The 19,113-nt window shown below is 42.7% G+C and overlaps 1 protein-coding gene across 4 annotated transcripts in view; it reads right to left on the reverse strand.

The window, feature by feature from the left end:
* The window catches only part of RALGAPB (Ral GTPase activating protein non-catalytic subunit beta), a 68,786-nt gene that overhangs the window by 13,416 nt on the left and 36,257 nt on the right, over nucleotides 1–19,113 (reverse strand). For 2 of the 4 annotated variants that reach the window (XM_065645674.1, XM_065645672.1), the window contains 10 exons: nucleotides 18,065–18,129; nucleotides 17,732–17,864; nucleotides 15,625–15,746; nucleotides 12,989–13,171; nucleotides 10,793–10,944; nucleotides 8,560–8,747; nucleotides 6,307–6,413; nucleotides 4,577–4,729; nucleotides 3,741–3,950; nucleotides 2,608–2,766 (listed from right to left, as the gene is read on the reverse strand). In XM_065645674.1, coding sequence (XP_065501746.1) covers nucleotides 2,608–2,766; nucleotides 3,741–3,950; nucleotides 4,577–4,729; nucleotides 6,307–6,413; nucleotides 8,560–8,747; nucleotides 10,793–10,944; nucleotides 12,989–13,171; nucleotides 15,625–15,746; nucleotides 17,732–17,864; nucleotides 18,065–18,129 — 1,472 coding nt within the window. Of the gene's footprint in view, nucleotides 1–2,607; nucleotides 2,767–3,740; nucleotides 3,951–4,576; nucleotides 4,730–6,306; nucleotides 6,414–8,559; nucleotides 8,748–10,792; nucleotides 10,945–12,988; nucleotides 13,172–15,624; nucleotides 15,759–17,731; nucleotides 17,865–18,064; nucleotides 18,130–19,113 lie in introns of all 4 variants that reach the window. The other 2 variants (XM_065645673.1, XM_065645671.1) reach the window with 1 other exon arrangement.

Genomic DNA, 19,113 nt, shown 5'->3' on the forward strand with positions numbered 1-19,113 from the left:
CCAGCAGCACCCTGGTAGGTACAGGAGACTCCAGGAAGCAGCTCTCTTCCTCCCCACTTTTTTAAAAATCAAAATTTTGTGTCACCAACAGGTTTTTGCCCAAATATAGCTCGTCAACAAGCCTGGAACCCCAGACTTTCTACACGGACACTCCTCCCTGCTGCTCTGCATCCTCCCATTCTGCTTGGCACTGTCCTATTCAATCAACTTGTCTTTCTGCTATCGTTGCACAGGCCTGTAAAATAGTTATCAAACTGCTAGAAATTAAAAACTAGATTTATCCTCTCATCAGGGATAAAACACAGAACTATTCAGTGCAGAATCTGCATTAGCACCAAATGTAAAATGAGAATTGTACAGGCAATTTTCACTACTAAACTGGGATGAAGTTTTAGGAGAAAGGTATTTTATCGCTATTCACCTGTACACGACATGCAGTGATTTAGAAGTCAGGCCTCACGACATATTAAATTACAAAACAGATTTTGCAAAACCATTTCCAGCAGAATTGAGCATGCACTTTAATCAGATGTCACACTGCACTGTTCACTTTGAACCTTCATCCTACTTGTAAAGATCTGGAATGTTTCCACATCCAAAGGCAATTTTTATCCCATCGTGGCCAAGCTGAGACCTTCACCAAATGGCACGAAGGTGACATGGATGGTTTGTGATTTGGTCTAGCAGAACCACTGGGATTCGTGGAACAGCCAATGCTGTGTAACGCATCCCTCCTCTCTGGACCACGAGAGAATTTGTTTTGTGGCAGGAGCGTCTTCAGTTTCGGTTTGTGCGGGGCAGGACACTGGGACGCAGGCTCCAGCCGGGCAGAAACTGCAGCGACAGGTGCTGGAAGGAAAAGCTGCCAGACAGGAGGCTCCTCATATCCACGTGGTCCTGGCAACCCATCCTAATGCCACGTACAATATTACTATTATTCTCATTACGGAGCACGCAGAAGTCATAGCTGTGCTTCAGAATGAATCAAGTGTAGTTCAGAAGACAATTTCAGAAAATAGGCAAGCTCAGACTTTATACAACTATATGGTTTTATAGCTGAGGCCGTTCAAAATAAGAATTTATAGTAAAACAAGGACAAAGGGGTATTTTCAAAGGACATTTAATGATGTGAAGTATAATGATGCAAAAAGTGTTCGGGCAGTTTCATTACCCTACATAAATAAACGCCATGAGACCCTTCTCAAAAGGATGTGACCACAGAAAATACGTGGGCCTAATGCAATCCCCAGCAGGCCAGACGTCACTATTGTGGGCTGTGCAGCACCAGATAAAGCAGCTGTCACCTCTCCCTGGGACAGGAGTGGGTGACCTCTGTGAGCTGATGTGGCGTGAACCGGCACACACAGACACGGCCGAGTCAGCGCTGGCAGCCAGCCCTGCGCAGAGCAGAGCCCGTCACAGCCGGGCTTTCGTCTCCTCTCTCTCGTCAATATTGAAAACCAAACAGGACAGAAATGAGCCACCAGTCTTTCCACAGGTAGGAGCAGTATCAGTATCTCCCTCAGCTCAGGTCCATAGAGACACGAGCTGAAAGGCTAAAAGATTTTATTAAATCTACATGGCAAAACCCATGCTAATTGGGTTTCCAAAGGCAAGCAAGTTCTGCAGGACTAAGTAATCTCAGCTGTCTAAATCCATAAGAGCATATGAGCATCAGATAGGAAAAAAAGCATTCTGCTGGCTCAGTGAGGGCACATCTCAGCTGGAAGGCAAATTTGTGTATCTTGTTTTGCAGCCAACTTTGGAGATGGACAGACTGTGTACCAGCTACTCTGAATGGCAACTTGAAGCGTCAAACAGAACGATCCCAGTTTCAAGAATTAGTGTATTCCACGCAGAAGCAGAAGGCGCTGCAGTGTTCTGTCGACTGTATGTTCACAGTGACACAAGGAGATGGCACAATAATTTATTATGGAAGCTACACTTCTACTCTTCGCTATGAGAATTGTGAATGGAATGAGGAGAAGGTACCATAGAAACAACCTTTTCTAACAAGCCCGTAAGCTGTCTTACTGAGTTTCCTTCTAGGTCACAGTCTAAAGAAGTCATGATTTAGATTTGCACAAATTAACCTGATTAACCTAACTGCATTTGAATGTAAGCAGTATCAAAGCGATAACACTTTCTTACTTGCTTTCTGCAAGTTCCTATAACATGTGTTTAACATTAGAATCAAACCAAATGACCTGGACATTGCACATTCCTGGTACGAACTGCAACCTTCCCTGCAAGCTCAGCCAACAAATCTGAAATGCATTTCTGGTATGAATCTTTGAACCCTACAAATAAGAACAATAAGGACAGAACAGATAACAAAAATACTATTAATATTTTAAATATATCTTTAATATATACTCTATAAAAATATATATTAAAAAGATGTGATAAAAATCCTAAATGTGGGTAATGTACTTCAACCTACAGAAAAGAGTTTGCAGTAACTTGTTACAGCTCACACTGAAATAAACACAAAGCCCAGGCCCCCCGGTTCTGACACTCCACTCATTAGCAATGATGCTTTATTCATGTGGGGATTACTCGACATAAGACAGTACAGGCTAGTTGGCACCCTACACTTGCACTTACCTCCTGGCTTGTTTTCTGGCCTGCCTTCATGTAGAAAATGAACACAGTATCAAAAGGACGACACGGTAGTAAATCCAAGTAGCCAAGGTCATCAAAAAACCCAGGAAGAGCAGAGTCAAGTACAATCAGGTGAGGAGGTAGACGACTGTTAGCAGGTTCCTATGCAATACACAGAGTTCAACAGCTTAAACGTCTTTCCTAACTGAAAAGGTCTTTGTAGCTTCAATAATAATCCATTAAATTATAAAAAGACAATTTCCCTTTTGTCCCAAGAGCAAAATCATACACAAATTCCTGATGCAATATAACCCTATTACTGTAAAAGAGTAACAGTGAGCATAACAGTTTGACAATTTGTTGCATTCTCCTCTCCTCATTAAGTAAAAATGGTATTTTGCCAGCAAAACAGACACGACATTTTGCTTAAAAGGAGTGCTAGCTACCACAACGAAAGCAGCAGCTACTTTCAAAATATCACAACTATACAGAGTTACATGTGTAGTTTCATACTAACTTATATACCAATGATATATAAAATATTAAGTCCTTTTTAGACATAATTTTTTGCAAAAGCTCCATTGTCTTTGTTGATGGTTTTCTGGAAGGAAATGCAACAAATAGAAGGGAGAATCCACAGGTAAAATGTCATATTTCAAATTAAGAATACGGATCACCTCTATAAACTGTTGTTATTTTAACTTTAAAAAGTACAACCAGTGGCTACTCCTGAGTGTTTATATATGATTAAACCACTTCAGCACAATCATAGCTGGAGCAAAACTTCTAAGGCAGTCACATTTCAGAAACTCTTAAAGTAGCACCCAAAACCTAATTAAGTTGCAGGAATGATTTCAAGTATGAACATGTGAATGTGACAGCTCATGTACCCACTGCAAAAATAAAGACACAGCCACCTATTCAGAGCACGTTCAGCTCCAGGCATGGCCTTTCACAACCTTGCTCTCAATCCTCAAGAGTGAAATCCAGCCCTTCATTTGATTAGACTACAGCTTAACAGTAGCTGGAATTACACAGGAGATCTTCCACTAACAAAACGTAGTTTTCTTCTTTTGCCAGGTCAGACCATGTGAGTACTGAGGGCATTTGCACAACACTAAGAAGTATCGGGTCACCTTCAATGCCTCTAGCGAGAGAAACCCGAAGTGAGAGAGGAAGAGGCGTGCTGTCTGGAACTCCTGTGCCGGCGGCGGGGGCTTACACTCCGTGATCGGGTCAGGAAAGCTCTTCTTCCGCCACTCCTCTTCACTCTTCTGATCTATGGAGGTCTCAAAAAGGATCTGCTGGGCCATGCCATTCCTCAGCTTCTCGTGTCGCTCTTCGAGCTGGAAAAACATTGCGTGAAATGCCGATTCCACCAAGAAACGCTACGAGAACAACTCCAATGTTTAGGGAAGCTGTAAGTCACACACGCAGCAGCAGCTGCACCTCCACCACGGGGAGGTTTGCTAAAGCATCGTCAACAAGGCCTTGCAATGTTACAGAGTGAATGTCTGAACACCCCGTCTGCATGGGAGAGCTACCGCCAATTTGTGTATCCAGTATCAGCTACAGCTTCTCCCTTTTAAGTGAACAGAAAATAAACCACATTCGGCACTGTGAAACTTTAAAATATTTTTGAGACACGAACCCCTGTCCTCCCCAGAAGGTCTCAAAAAAACCCTTCCATTTCCCCAGAAGCAGCAACAAAATGCAAGTCATTGCTTCCTAGCAACACCAGGATCTCTGATAAAACATGTTGAGCAGCACCTCCCATCAAACACATCCAAGGCATTGTCCTCTTCCTGGAGAAGTGCACAGATTTCATTAGTCTGCAGAGGTTATTATTCCATTAATATGAAACTAGTAAAGCTAAACAGTAAAATTATTTACAGTAAGACATTAGTGTATGATTCATGAACTGACAAAAACCCCAAGAACAAAATTCAGTCGGAGACTAATAGTTACTTACTTCCTCATTCACAATTTCATGTAAATCAGGAATGCTCAAGTCAGCTTTCACAAACGGGATCTTGTCCACTTCTTCAGGAAAAGGGCGATGCTTCACACTATATTTCAGTCCAACGTCATTTTTAGGAGCTGGTCGAGGTTCTGGCACAAAAGTCTGACAAAAAAGGGGGATCATTTTTAAATTCAAGGCATCATGCCACTAGACAATAACAGATTGAAAACATTCCCTCCCCCTTCACCACCAGAAGTACGCTAATCCATCAGTGAGAAGTATCATTAAAAAACGTTCACTAAGTACTTTGAACTAACAGACTTGTATTACAAATGTGGCTGTAAATTTTAAGAGAGACATGGTTCTGCCCATTTTGGTGGCTGCACTCCTGAACATATGAACCCTGCTCACCATCCAACCTCTAGGCAGCTGCAAAATCGCAATTCAATGGCAAGCTTACACAGCTACATCTTATTTTCTGCCCATTCTAACTGTACTGAGCAACAGCTACCAAGTGTTTGAGAAGCCTCCATTTAACCCTGCTGACTACAATGATCACAAGAAGCCAAGGTGAGAAGTCCTGGAACAGAACAGCAGCGATGCTGCGGGTCAGGAGCGAGATGAACCCGCGGAAGGGCTCATGTAATGTATTGTAATGTAATTTTGATGCTGTTACTACATTATGTTCTAAATTGTTAGTACATAATTCAACAGTTGAAGTTACGATGAAAGCAACAAAAGATCTAGGTGCAGGTTTGCAGGTGCGTAAGGTCCAACCGAGCAAGACCTTTAATTACATCTTGAGTGCTGCTTTATAAATGTATTTACTAACAATTATGCTTCAAAAGGGCAAAACTGTTAAAGTTATAGAACGCTTTTAAGTTGGAGAAGTTGCCTTAAAATTGGTCAGGAGGTCAGCAGCCAGGACGAGGCTTGTCCTTGGCATGGAGGTACCGCACTTGTGCTGAGGGTGTCGAGGGAACGGCCCAGCACCGCTCAGCACGGCTCCCAAGGCTGCCCAGAGACCACTTCATCCAGCCGGGAACACCACAGCTGAGATTCACAGGCCCTCACTGCAGCCACATAATTATTTCCTTTATTTTACTGAGGGGCATATGAAGAGTTCAAAGATTTGCAGAAGTTCACAGACAGAAATGTCGATAACACAAGGACATGCTCCACTAGACAACTGCTATAAGAGATTTTACTATAAAATGAGATGAGGGTATTTCTCCTCCGCTATTCCTCTCCAGAGCCATTCCAGAGCTCACTTAGATAACCCTTTTTTTTCACAGCAGGTTTACAGCCTTCTTTGCAACGTTGGGCTTTCTAGCTTGAATCGCTGTTCCCTCTGCAGCATCTCACTGTGCACCTCCAGACTGCGCTCCCTCTGCTGCAAGGGCTTTGCCTGACATCCTAAAATCAGCATCACCACTTGTGCCGACTCATTAAATGCACCGTCCATTGCCCCTTCACCTCAGAAGATGCTTTCAGAAAAAAAGGAGAATGCCCCCTCCCCTTAAACAAGTCTAGAAGACAACAGCACTTTCACAGCCTGTATTTAATATTAATCAGAAGTCATAAAGAGTCACCAGAGATGTGTCACATTACCTACAGCTAACGGCCCCGTGGCTCAGCCTTAATGTATAACCACCAGCTCTGTGGGGCTGTCTCACGTTAGTGGGATTTCTGCTGAACATCTCTAAGTTAAAGATTTCTTTACAGGCTTTGATAGAGACCTTTTGATTTGCTTTAGCTCCTCTTGGTAAAAGACAGAGTTGCTGGGCCCATGCAAATCTTCCAGATGTCCCACGGATCAAAACCGTGACAGAGGGGAAAGAGTCATCTGCAAAGCACATGGGTTAAGAGAATAATACATCATAAATTGCAAACAGTTCACTGTGCAATAATTTAACCAGAAAGAAACACAGGCATGATGTCAGAGGTTTTGTTTTCGAGGTTAATTCCTCCCTGACCCCGAAGACAATTCCTGGTGTGGAACAGGTAATGCTGCTCTCTGCAGCAGGAGGTACTGCTCTGCTCTGGGGTCTGTTTGGTAACTGCCAACTTAGTTTTATCATTAAAAGTAACTTTCATCCAAATTCATGCAGATCACTGTTTCTCTCCAACTTATCTCCAGGACATGAAAAAATATCATCTGGCCACTGCCTGTTCAGGTAAGACAAATGACCATATGGGGACACACTTTCCATGATCCTTCCATGACCTTCTGTAAAGGTCCCACACAAATAACAGACACAACAGTGGGAGGACAAGAGATAATGGTCAAGCTGAGACAGGGGAAGGTTCTGACTCCATATCATGGAAAGTTTTTCCCCACAAGGAGCAGGGACACAGCAGTTGTCCTCACAGGTTTTCAAGGCCTCCTTGGACAACGTCGGGCTGCGCTGTCCTGGTCTGAATTCCGTGCTGACCTTGTTCACACCAGGAGGGTCTGCTGCAGATTCCTGAGGTGCTTTCAACTTGCACAATGATGGTTTTAACACTGCAGGGAGTTCAGTCTTCCTTTGAGACTTAAAAGGCCACTGATATTAGCCACCTTACAAGAGGGATCACCGTATCTCTGCAGTTTTTCTTTTCAAAATTATTTATATTTATCTTTTGTGCAGGTAAACCACAAATTGACACCATCAGGTAACCAGCAGATATATATTCCTCACCCAGGATTTCAGGGAAAGCACAGGGCACAGCACAGCTACATAAGCACATACAGACAAACCAAACCAGCTCCCCACAGTCACCCACTTCAGTGATCTGCCTCAAAAGTGACCTGACGAACTTGTGCATTACTGCAATTAATCTTACTTACAAATCCCCTTTGAATTAGAAGTTATGCACAGCAAGAAAAAAATAATCTACTTTGAGACTCTAACAGCTTTACAGGGTACCTCAGCAATGCATTTAGCAGAGGCAGAGTAAGGATGAGAACTGCCTGGCTGTTCTAGCATGCTCTGATCCACCCAAGTCAGGAACACGCTTGTGCAAGCACAGGCTGTGGGTGACGTGTGGCAGAGGCTCCCAGCATCAGCACCTTCTGCGAGATCTGTTCAGTGATCCCCAGCGAGGCTGGAGCACTCAGAATAACAACTTCTTGTAGCCAGTTCAGGAGGTTCTGTGCAATCTGTTTTCAAGACTAGTATCTAGACTCCATCCTGTCCATAGATGAGGAAAATATATCTGTGGCAGAGCAGCAGATCTAACATACGTTAGTCTTAAATTAGGGTAGCATAAAGAGAATTTTAATCTACTCTGTTAGGTAATGCCTTGATACATGAAGACTTACGGGGGATCAGTTATTCAATTCAAAGCATCATGTAATTTAATATCAGATTTTTTTAATATGAATTTTTGTTGGTGAAAACATGAGGCTGAAGCAAGTTAGATTCAGCTGTGACAGCCCATACCCTGTGACAGATCTCCTTTACAGTAGGTGTCATTGATAGAACAGGATGGGACACAGGAACGTTATAACAGCTCCTAAGCAACTAAGTAATTTGAGCGGGAAGCACCCACAGAAACATTTGGTAGCAAGAGACCTAAACCAAGCAAAAGCAACTGTGCAAGCATAAACATGTCACATCAACCATTTGGTGAGCACTTATCCCCATCGAATGTCCTGTAATCTTTATATTTTCATCCTTTTATGAACAAGGATACTTTCAAACTGTAATGCTACTGCTTTTGTCCATCAGCAATAATTCAGACAGCAGTCAGCTGCGAGTCTCTGAGCTAACCGGGTGAAAGACACAGCCAACCGCGTGAACAATTTGGATGGGCTTGTACGTGTTGGACTGTCAGTGACATTGAAGTTATTCCCACTACTTCATCCCAGAACAACACTCTGCTCAATCGCACACCCACAGAACACAAAAGCCCTGAAACGTGAGACGCTTGATGAAGCACCTTTGTTTTGCAGCTCCATACGGAGAGTTCTAACCAGAGGAAGAAGGAAATGAGAAGTATGAACTTACTCTGTTCATTCCCTAGAGGCTGCTCCAACATCGCCAGGATGACACTATTATCCAAAACGAAGTAACGGAAGCTATGCTTGTTTATGGTAGGTAGACGAGAGTATTTAATTAATGTGGTTTCATTCACCAAGCTGCAAGGAGACGCAGGGCCACTGGGAGAAGGAAATGCTCCAAGTAACTGCATAATACTGCAAGTGAGAAAAACGTTGAGAGTTATGACAGGTTAAGAAGACAAACTGTTCCACCCAAGCACAGACCTTCACTCATGCTCTTCATTTTTATCTTGATGTAGCAGTTACCCTAGCAGGGCAAGCTTGCCCTGTCCCAGCAGTTTGTGTTAAAACCAGTAACTCCAGAAAAACATATATGAAAACCTACAAAGAAGTCTGACTACAGAATGATACATAAAGATATAAAGATGCTTTAAAGCATGAAAATCTGTACGCTTCCACAGCTTTTTTAATGTTCATTCTTATAAGATTATGGATGATTGGAGATAACAATCCATAGTTTTAGCCCACTCTTCTATCAACAAGCAAAGCAGACATGGTAGATGCACTAGTTATGATTGTCATTATTTTCTTCAAGTACAGATTACATTAACTTTAAAACACTTTAAGGCAGATCCAGGGTCACAGACACGACCACCACAGATAGGAATTGGGAGAACTCTGGGTGTAGCCCAACAGCACCAACCTCCTTGGAGCCATGGCCTCGGGAGGCTCCTACAAGTACCGATTTAAATCATCTCACACTGTACGGAATCTACCCAATACTATTAGAAACTGAAAATTTCTATGGCAGGAACCAATGAGAGTTCTCCAGTGTCAGACTGAAGATCACACGATCTAACTCAGGACTTCACTCTTAACAGCACCATCCAGATCAAAAATAAGTTTTTTTGAGGTCCTCCCCACACACTTTACTCTGCTTTACTCTGAGAACAGGTAATTTCATCTCTCCAAATGAAAAGAGGCACTTTTAGGCAACAAAAAAAGATTTGTCCAAAAGTTACAAGTAGTAGTTGTTTTTACTCTGGAAATTACAGAGTTGTTTTTACTAACAGTAAAGATTGTAACAATTTTATTGCAAAGCAGAGCAAAAACGAAAGCAGCTACTGCAAAACATATTTATCTTGCCCATCCTCAATCTGTCCTGTCTACCACTATGCTGTTCATCTAGTAAACAGTGCTTTTCAGCTTCTCTGGAGCAAATCTCCATTTTCCTCTCTGTTTCCCCTCCCCAACCCACACATTATCTGTTACTGCATTTCCAGCAGAACCTCTCAAATATGTTCAGCAAACCCAGTGCTGTGGGCAGAATGACACCCCATCCTGCACCGGCTTCTCCCTGCTGCCCGTGCCAGTCCCTGCTGTGCCACACATGAGACGGCGACTATCAGTCCCTCCGGCAGGGTGGAGATGGGACAACTTGTGGGGCTGAGGATCAGGGGAATGGAGAGACAGGATGAGCAGGTCAAGGGGGAGCTGGAGGGAGCTGCTGTCTGCAGAGGCTCAGAGCAGAGCACTGGGGCTGCAGGAGTGCCGGGCTGTGCTCTCCAGGGAAGACAGCTGGCAGGGGGGGAAGATGCAATCACAGGGATCTTATTTCTTTTTTTTTAGTAGAGCATCTCCCATGTGAGGAAAGGCTGAGGAGCTGGGGCTCTTGGGCTTGGAGAAGAGGAGACTGAGGGGCGACCTCATTCATGGGGATCAATATGGAAAGGGGGAGTGTCAGGAGGATGGAGCCAGGCTCTTCTCGGTGACAACCAGTGATAGGACAAGGGGCTATGGGTGCAAACTGGAACACAGGAGGTTCCACTTAAAGACAAGAAGAAACTTCTTCCCGGTGATGGTGCCAGAGCCTAGACCAGGCTGCCCAGGGAGGTTGTGGAGTCTCCTTCTCTGCAGACATTCCAACCCGCCTGGACACCTTCCTGTGTAACCTCATCTGGGTGTTCCTGCTCTGGCGGGGGGATTGGACTGGATGAGCTTTTGAGGTCCCTTCCAATCCCTGACATTCTGGGATTCTGTGAACACCTGTGACAGGAGGGGGAGACAGCTAAGGCAGAGCACAGAGCAACGCTGCCCAAAAGGCTCAACACAGGGAGCCTCTGGCTGACTTTTCAAATGCTCTTGCTACAGCACAGAGATCTCACCAGCTGGGAACTCCTAATTAAAACGCTCAGACAAGGCAATGCCAAAGAGTGAACGCACTCTGACAAATCCCATACCATGTTAGTGTAGCTTCAGCAGCATCCTTCACTCTCATGGATGCAGGGTTGGGCTCCTTATCTCCTTTGTACTTGACCTCTTGTTCACTGTTCTTGGATTTACTTCCCGAAATGCCAAGCTCCACAATCTCCAGCACCTCTTTCAAACAATCCTAAAACACAAGAGGAACCACCTTAAAGCAGAAGCACTTTGATAAATGTCTTCAAGACCTCAGCTGAAGAGTGATATACCATTGATTAAAACAAAGTACTGCTGGTAATATGAGCTCAGAAATAAATGCAGAAGATGATACCAATAGACAGTGTTAGAACAAGATCACATTTGCTATAGGAATGATATTTTCTCCACCTACAGGTGTTTACTTATTTTTGTATTCTAATGGTAGAAAGTGCTCTGAATAAATATATACACACTGTATATTCCGTTACATATGTACAAAATTGCCAAGAGGACTGAGAATGCAATTGAAAAACAAACTTATTTAAAGAGATAATAAATGCATTTCTGAGACTCTGCAGAACTTTTAATTAAGCTCTAAGCGCATTAAGAATGAGCTCATCTGGAAAATCTCAAGAAATCCTTATCCAAATCTTTTGCTTGCCAACAGCTGTCAGAAGTAAAATATATCATGGCATCTAATTCATCAAGAGAAACAATAATAGTAATTGTAAAAGTACACAGCAAAGCTTCAACAGATCTATTACAAGAGAGGCCAGCACTCAGTAGAACTGCAGGTGTGACTCACAAGTGTTGCTCATTACAAAATCATTTGCTGAAAATATCTGGATTGCAATAGCAAAGGTTCAACTCTTACGGCTTGAGCTATAGAAGAATAAGGAAAGCGTTCTCATGAATAAATAACTGGCTAAAATTGGAACACAAGTGGTCGGTTTTTACCACCAGACACCGGGCGGAGTTCTACGTCTTGGCCTGCGTCCTTCCTTATATTCAGAATTGATGGAGAAAACTGGTGAAGAGGAAGATTAAAGTTTTCTTACAGAGCAAAATCAACCAGCGTTGAGATGCAATCAGCAGCCATGAAGAATTACAGTAGTTTACAGCACTGGCTAGTGAAATAGCAGGTGAAATTCAAAGCAAATATAAGGTGACACCCCTGGAAAATTGCAATTCTCATACTTGCAAATGCAGTGAAAGGTTCCCAGCTGGCTATGAGGACTTGGGAATGAGCTACTAAGCGTCCAGTATGTAACACTATCTTGATACGCAGTGACAGTAAAAATAAAAGAAACTAATGAAAGGAAATGAAGCATTATGCAACTGAATAAAGCCATGCGGTGCCACATCCAGGGAAACCATCTTGTCCTGGTCACCTGCTGCCACGTCAGTGCCCCAAAGTGCACACAGAAAGCACCTTTACTTAAAGTCCTGCTTGAGGGTTTGCAATTTTCATTTAAAAAAAATACACATATTTTTATCTATGCCATAGAAAATATATAAACAAAATACACAGATATTGAAAACATATGTTCTATATAAAACTATATTAAAATATTCCATAATACATATTAATACACATTATATATAAAAATAGGGAAAGATCTCTGAGCTGTCTCTAGAAGGAGACCAACAATGAAGAGACGCACTCAAATTTTTAAATTTTTGTTCGTTTGTTGAACAGCAGGACAGAAGGCTGCTGGAAACATGCATCTTTCATTTCCTGCACTGTTCAAGCTTCCCACGCAAATTCCATCTCGGGTTCAGCTATGCCTTGCTCAGTTTCTAGAAAACTGGTTTCTTGGTGAAACACACTACAATTATTAAGACGTTTGCATCAAAGGAATTCCGTTAAGTCTAGAAAATGTTTTAATCAGGTAAGAGCTGAGAAATAAGAGGAGACATTATTTTTGGCAAACTATAATATATATAGACCATTAGTTCCCATATTTCTCTTTTCAGTTTCTCGTTTTCTTCTGTCTTTTTCCAGTTTCACAAAGCAAAAAGAAAGATCAGGACATTCTTAGAAGCATGAAAGGCAATTTTAAAGCCCAAACTGTTCTTGGTGAATAGAGTGGACATCAAAATTCAAAACTATTTTGCACGGAGACTAGCTTTGAACTTCCTAGTATACTTTTGAAAACTAACCAAACCCATGATTTTACTGCATCATGGACAGGCTGGGCACAAAAAGCATCACAATCTGGAGTACTCGAAATCTATCGAGCAGAGATCCCGACCTTCTCATCCAGCATGTCGGGGTGCTCGGTGAGCCAGACACAGAGGCACTGGAAGGCGGCGACGATCATGGAGTGCAGGTCGCGGGAGTGCAGCGGGGCCGGGCGGCTGCACTGGTACACGATGTAGCTGCACACGGAGCTGATGGCTCTCTTGCGATCCGAGGAGTCCACCACCACCTTCACCTGTGCACGGCAAACAAGAGGACTCCACAGAAATCTTTCAGAGAAGAAATGGTTTGAAAAAGCATTTTTCAATGCACTTTTAAGAAATAGGAATAAATGGTTGAGCTCTTTTAGGATTACAGCTTAAAAGATGTGGGTAAAAGTATTTAACAGCGATGGGTATTGAAACCTAAAGGAAAGAAATGCTGTGTTGAGGTGCCACCACATTGCATGGCTTGGTTTCCAAGAGCAAGAGTGGTACCAATATAGTTTGGTACTAAACTAAGCACTGAATAAATCAGTATTTGAAACTTATTTTGAGTAAATATCTCTCTCCTTCAGCCCTACCAACCCATTTGGTATCTCTGAGAACCCCTCACTGCCAAGTCTCCATTCCATAGGGCTTCATTCTGCTCTCGTAACTTCCCACTAGGCATATTTTGTCAGCACAGGAACTTTCATCAGTGGAAAAAGAGACAGAAAACCCATCCTCAAACAAAAATCAGCAAAAATCCTCTCCCAGGACTCACTGCAAAACCCCCTCAGTTTCTCTCCTAACTCAGGGATTCAGGGCACCAGGCTCAGAGCAGAGGCTTAGTGAAGAGCCTGGTACAGAGACATGAGAATCTGCATTATAAAACTGACTAAAGAACTGAATTTCTCTTCTGTTTTCTTCCCAGCCTGTGACTTGGCACAGGAACAGTCAGTTACAGCTGGGTTTTTCTCCTCTGCCCATGCCGTGTAAAGCTTCACTCATGAGGGTGCACCCATATCCCAGCAAGACAGTGGTTGGTCTTGCTGGTGCCACCAGCAGTTGTTCTCCACAAAGCGGGGTGAAGGCAGCGTTACCTTCAGAAGCGCAAGATCTACAGCAAATAGAGTCCCCTCCAGATGAGCCTACGAAAAGCAGGTTGGTGAACCAGCACTCTTGCAGGAAACAGGATTTTTCCATTTACCAAGTCCCACTGCTAACCTGGTGCTGAACCAGGGCAGCCCCTGACCTGGGAAGGGCTTTGGGACCTGTCACCTCCAAAGACACAAGCAGAACCGGTTCTCCACTCGCAGTTCTGCAGTAAGAGGTGATCTCTTCCTACCCTCTTTGTTACGAAGCAAAAAGATATCCAAGATACCCCAGAGGAAGAATTACTTCAGTTGCATGAGAATTATACTAAGATTACGATATTAAATATTAACCTGGGTAGGCATTTGAAAAGATTATGTATTTTCGCATTCCCATCTCATTGCAAGCCAAGAGAAAAAAAAAAACAAACCACCAACCAAACAAAAAAACTAACGCAAAAACCACAGAAATCCAACCAACCAAAAAAACCCAACGAAACCAACCAACCAACCCACGCACCAACCCCCTGGCTTAACCACATAAGCTGCAGGAACCCCTGGTTCTGTATGACGCTCTATAAGATGCAATAACCATACATTAACTCATTGCGCAACATTTTCAAATGCATCCTTCAGCTCATGCTGCTGCAGCAATAAATAAATAAGCACCCAGTTCAACATGGCTCCGTGCTGACTCAACGCTCTAAAAAATGCCTGAGACACACACATTTCAGAGAGATCTGTCAAGATCCTGGGGGAATATGACAGGAAATGCTGACCTGTCACTCCAGGTCATGGTGGCTGCTGTAAATACCCAGGACTTTTGCTTAGGGAACATCACAAAATGCAGCTTGGGGGACAGGAGGCCTCAAGCAGAAAAGGGCATTTTATTTCTCAACAAAAAAGCCCTCTCCCCACCTAGTAGCTTTGAGTTCGGTTGTTTGCTGTTGAATCAAGGAACTGCGTGCAGATAAGCTCTGAAGAAGGTAACACCTTCATATTAGAAATACGCTATCATTTTCTAAGCTCAGAAAGCTATTTCCAATATGAAATGGAAGGGGAAAAGCAGGTACAACCCTTAGAAAAAGGGCAATTAAGTTGTTTAATACTCTGGCATATTTGCAGTCTGTCAACTAAGAGCAGGAAAATCTCTTGTTTTTAAGTCTTGTTCCATGCCGAACAGACCAGCCAAGCAAAGCTCTGAGAGATGGTTCATGTGGGCTTGAAAACCAAGGGCCCAGGGCCCTGCGCTGCCACTGGAACTTTAGTGCCAAGTTTCTCCTCAACTCTGCAACCTCATATGGCAGATGGATCCCCCGCAGTGCAAAACCAGAGCCCCAGAACAGATGGGAATCCACGAGGAAGGGCAGGAGCCACCCAGCTAGCGCAACAAGAGCAGAGTCGTACAACAGAGCCACGTGTCTCTGAACGAACCACCCTGAGCTTCACACAGAGCCAACAGGCGGCGACAGGGCCCACATCATCGGAGCCACAGAGCGTTTACACGAGGAGATGCTGGAGTATAAGAGTACAAACTCAGACACAGCCACCTGCTCGCTGGCACGACCTTCGCCAACCAGGACTATGACCACCCTTGGAGAAGAGGCCAGAGCACACAAACCGTCACCTCTCACCTTGGCCAGTCCGGACAGAAGCTCCAGCGCGGCCAGAGAGATGCTCATGTCCTGTCTCCACTGCGAGTTGAGTCTCTGGGTGACCAGGTGGATGCTGCGGATCAGCAGCCCGGCAGCTGTATCTGTATGAAGAGCTAGGATATAACCCCACACCGCACCGCAGGGAGGGAAAACAACCACGCGTTAGTGACAAGAGGCAAAGCACAGGCACAAGCCAAAGCAGCCACAATACACACATTAAATCAAACTATAGACAACCCAGAACCTACAAATTGGGCTGGTCACTTTTGCACAGGCTAACTCCCTTATAGACACCACCAGATGTCTCACAAATACATTCACACTGGCTTATCTCTTTTTTGTTTCTCTTTTTTAAAGACATTTTGGATAATCCCAGCACTCTGCTGCACGCCAGCAGCAGAACAGCTGCCTTCAGCTTTTGCTATTGTACTTCAATTGCTGTGATGTCTTGTAGGCTCAGAAAAATGTTGGCATTGGAAATGTGTATTAAACATTAGTACTCGTATATTTAGGCATTAGTAATGAACTAATAGAACTTCAGATATCTACGCCAGAAGTTACTCATTCTTTCTAAATCTACTGTTTATCAGAAGTTGTACTAGTTAGGTAAATGTAGATAATGAAAGTGTCAGGGCTGGAGAAAAAAAAGATGCAATTATTTCTAGACCTTTAATTTCCTGAGCCTCTACCTCAAAATTAAAAATAGAAAATGTTTTCATATCAGTTGTTCTCATTTCAAAACATTAGGAACATAAATACTATTCACACTTGCTAAGTAGGCAAATTAATTTTTCAGAAATGAAAACTGCTAAGTGACTTGTTATAGAGACACGAGAACCATGACAGCTCAGGTTCATCCTTCCAAAACTTAAATCATCATGTTTAACACTCAAGAACTAAGTACAGTGTTACACTAGTAGCAGATTCAACTGTCTGCTACAGTTAAATAGTAAAAATGGACCATCTTTTTTCAATTTTCTCTTGTCTGAAGCATCCAGCAGAAACACATGAATTCTTTTCATAAATTTCTTACAGCCTTACCTTCTGTGCATAGGCAATTTAAAAAATCCAATAAAATTAATACATTACAAAAATATCTTGCAAGTCACGTCATGGTTTAAAGACTCAATAAGTCAAATATTTAAAAGATTATTTTTTTAACCTTACGAATGAATATTTTTGCAAGCACTTGTCAATGAAAACCCATATGAATTAAAACACAATTCAAATGGTGTGCTGCAAACTAACACTTTAATGATTTCAAACAAACCATGTAGGTTAAGCAACAACATGCTTATATGAGTCACTAGAATATACTAAAATCTTCCCTGATAATCTCCATCCCCAGTTGAAGAAGTAGAGAAAAAATCCCCACAGTTTTGGTCGGCGAGAACAGAGTTGTCAACCCAGGCTACAATATAACAAAGGTGACGTCTTCTCATATTCACTTGGCCAAGATCAGTTAAACTGATGAAGACCAAAGGAACAAGTGAAATTCCAGTATCTCGACATTTGGCCAGCTTCCCACACACAGATTTAGAAGAACATGGATTTTATTACAAAGACGCGGTACAAGACATAGCAAACTAAAGTTAATTACTAAATTATCTTGTAATAACAAACGACACATCACAAGCATTCTGCTTACTTGCTCTGTAAAACCAGGAATCCCTCAAACGCTCTTTAAATATAGTTTAGGAAAAGGTGCTGCAGAAGTCATGTAAGCATTTGGAATGCTACCAAAACGAATGAAGCAATTAATCTACGTTTGGTGTACATTGTTGTTCATGAAAACCATGAAAAAAGTCTTGAACACATGAGCTAAAGTAAAGCAGTTTGCAAACACCTTTTTCATCAGCTTTTACATTCTTATTTTTAAGGTGTTAACAGAGTCCTTTAGTAGGGTTAAAAACCAACCACCTAAAGGGTGCACGTGAGCACAAAGGCAATAAACAAAGGGGCTACACACCCTGCGTTCAGACACCCACACACATTAATTAGTGTGTTAGCCAGAACTGAACAGAAGAAACCCACAAGACGTCACCCTGGCACATCATGAGGGTTTTTTTGGAAGCGCCATCCTTACCATAGTCCCTCAAAAGGGCTTGTGCGGGTCTCTCACTGTCGGGCGTTGTGGGCTCCGTGCTGCCTCCGCTTGCAGTGCTAATGCCACTGTTAGTGCGACTGTGGCTTTTGAACAGGTTATTTTCACCACCATTCTGCAAATTGAAAGTCAGTTTTGAGCGATGAGAAGATTTTTTTGAGTAGAGTTCCCTATACCAGAGGATGCTCTCAGGTACAACGGAGAAAAAAAAAGATGATCAAACCTCAAGATGCTGACTGAGCACCTTGCTACAGCAGATAAAATTAGTGAAGTATTCTTTCTGAAGTGGTAACGTCATAAACAAAAAATACTTACCGTTTCCATCTGACAGCCAATGGCTTCTAACAGTGCTGAATCTTGAACAATATTTAACATTGCACCTGAAGAATCAGATATAAGAAGGTAACTAAAGACTGCAGTAGAATATTCACTGCTAAAATTTGCAAAGAAGCACTGAAGATCTAACACACAGGATCACCATCTTGTTCTACAAAAACTCTTATAAAGTGTTTTATAAAACAGGATTTGCTTCAGGTTTAGCCATGTGAAGCAGATGAGAGCTGAGAGAGTGTGTTTTCAGCTATTTTCAAAATGCTTTGAACATAGTTTTTTAATATTCCCCAGTTCATAAGGATTTTGGTTTCACAGAAGGCCTGGAATCATTCCTTGTCTCCCATCAGGTTGTGCTCATTTAAAAAGTCAGGCTACATTTATATCTACTGATTCTGTGTATAAAATAACAGTATTTGTTAGATAACTGAGAGCACTGTGTAGTCCAAATCCACCTCAAGGGTTACACAGTGCTGGCCTTGGCCCCTTCTCCAGTTTGGCCATTAGAAGCCAAAAGGCAGCTGGTGACTAGAAACAAAAACATATTTTCAAGTCTTAATGAACTATCAGTACATAGAGCAACCCGCTGGAAGATCAAGTGAATAATGTCTGGTCCATTCAGCCCTTAAGACATCAGCGCAAGGGACCACACTTGTTCTCATACTGATGTGGCCAGTGAAAAGAACACCCAAACCATGGTAACATGAGTTTTACACTTTTATAAAGATATTTCTGTCTGTCCCTGCCCCGCAAAAAAAAAAAAAGGGCTAATTTTTGTATAATTGATAATATGTAGGTTTACAGTGCAAATTAAAAATCGCTTTCATTTTAATGTGGCTAAAACATAAAATCGATTTCCTAAATGAGGAGGCCAGCTCATAATCTGAGGTGGGATACACTGAAATTCTCTCTGGCTGGAGGTCACCCCCAGCCTCTCGCCATCTGTCCTTTGTTTTCCAGCAGTGCCCAAAACACTGTAATGAAAAGGCTGAAGCTCCAAGGGCAGGGGCAGCCAACCCCATGGCCCCCAACCC

This window comes from Caloenas nicobarica, chromosome 15, assembly GCF_036013445.1.
Source record: "Caloenas nicobarica isolate bCalNic1 chromosome 15, bCalNic1.hap1, whole genome shotgun sequence".
In the NCBI taxonomy this organism is placed as follows: Eukaryota; Metazoa; Chordata; class Aves; order Columbiformes; family Columbidae; genus Caloenas; species Caloenas nicobarica.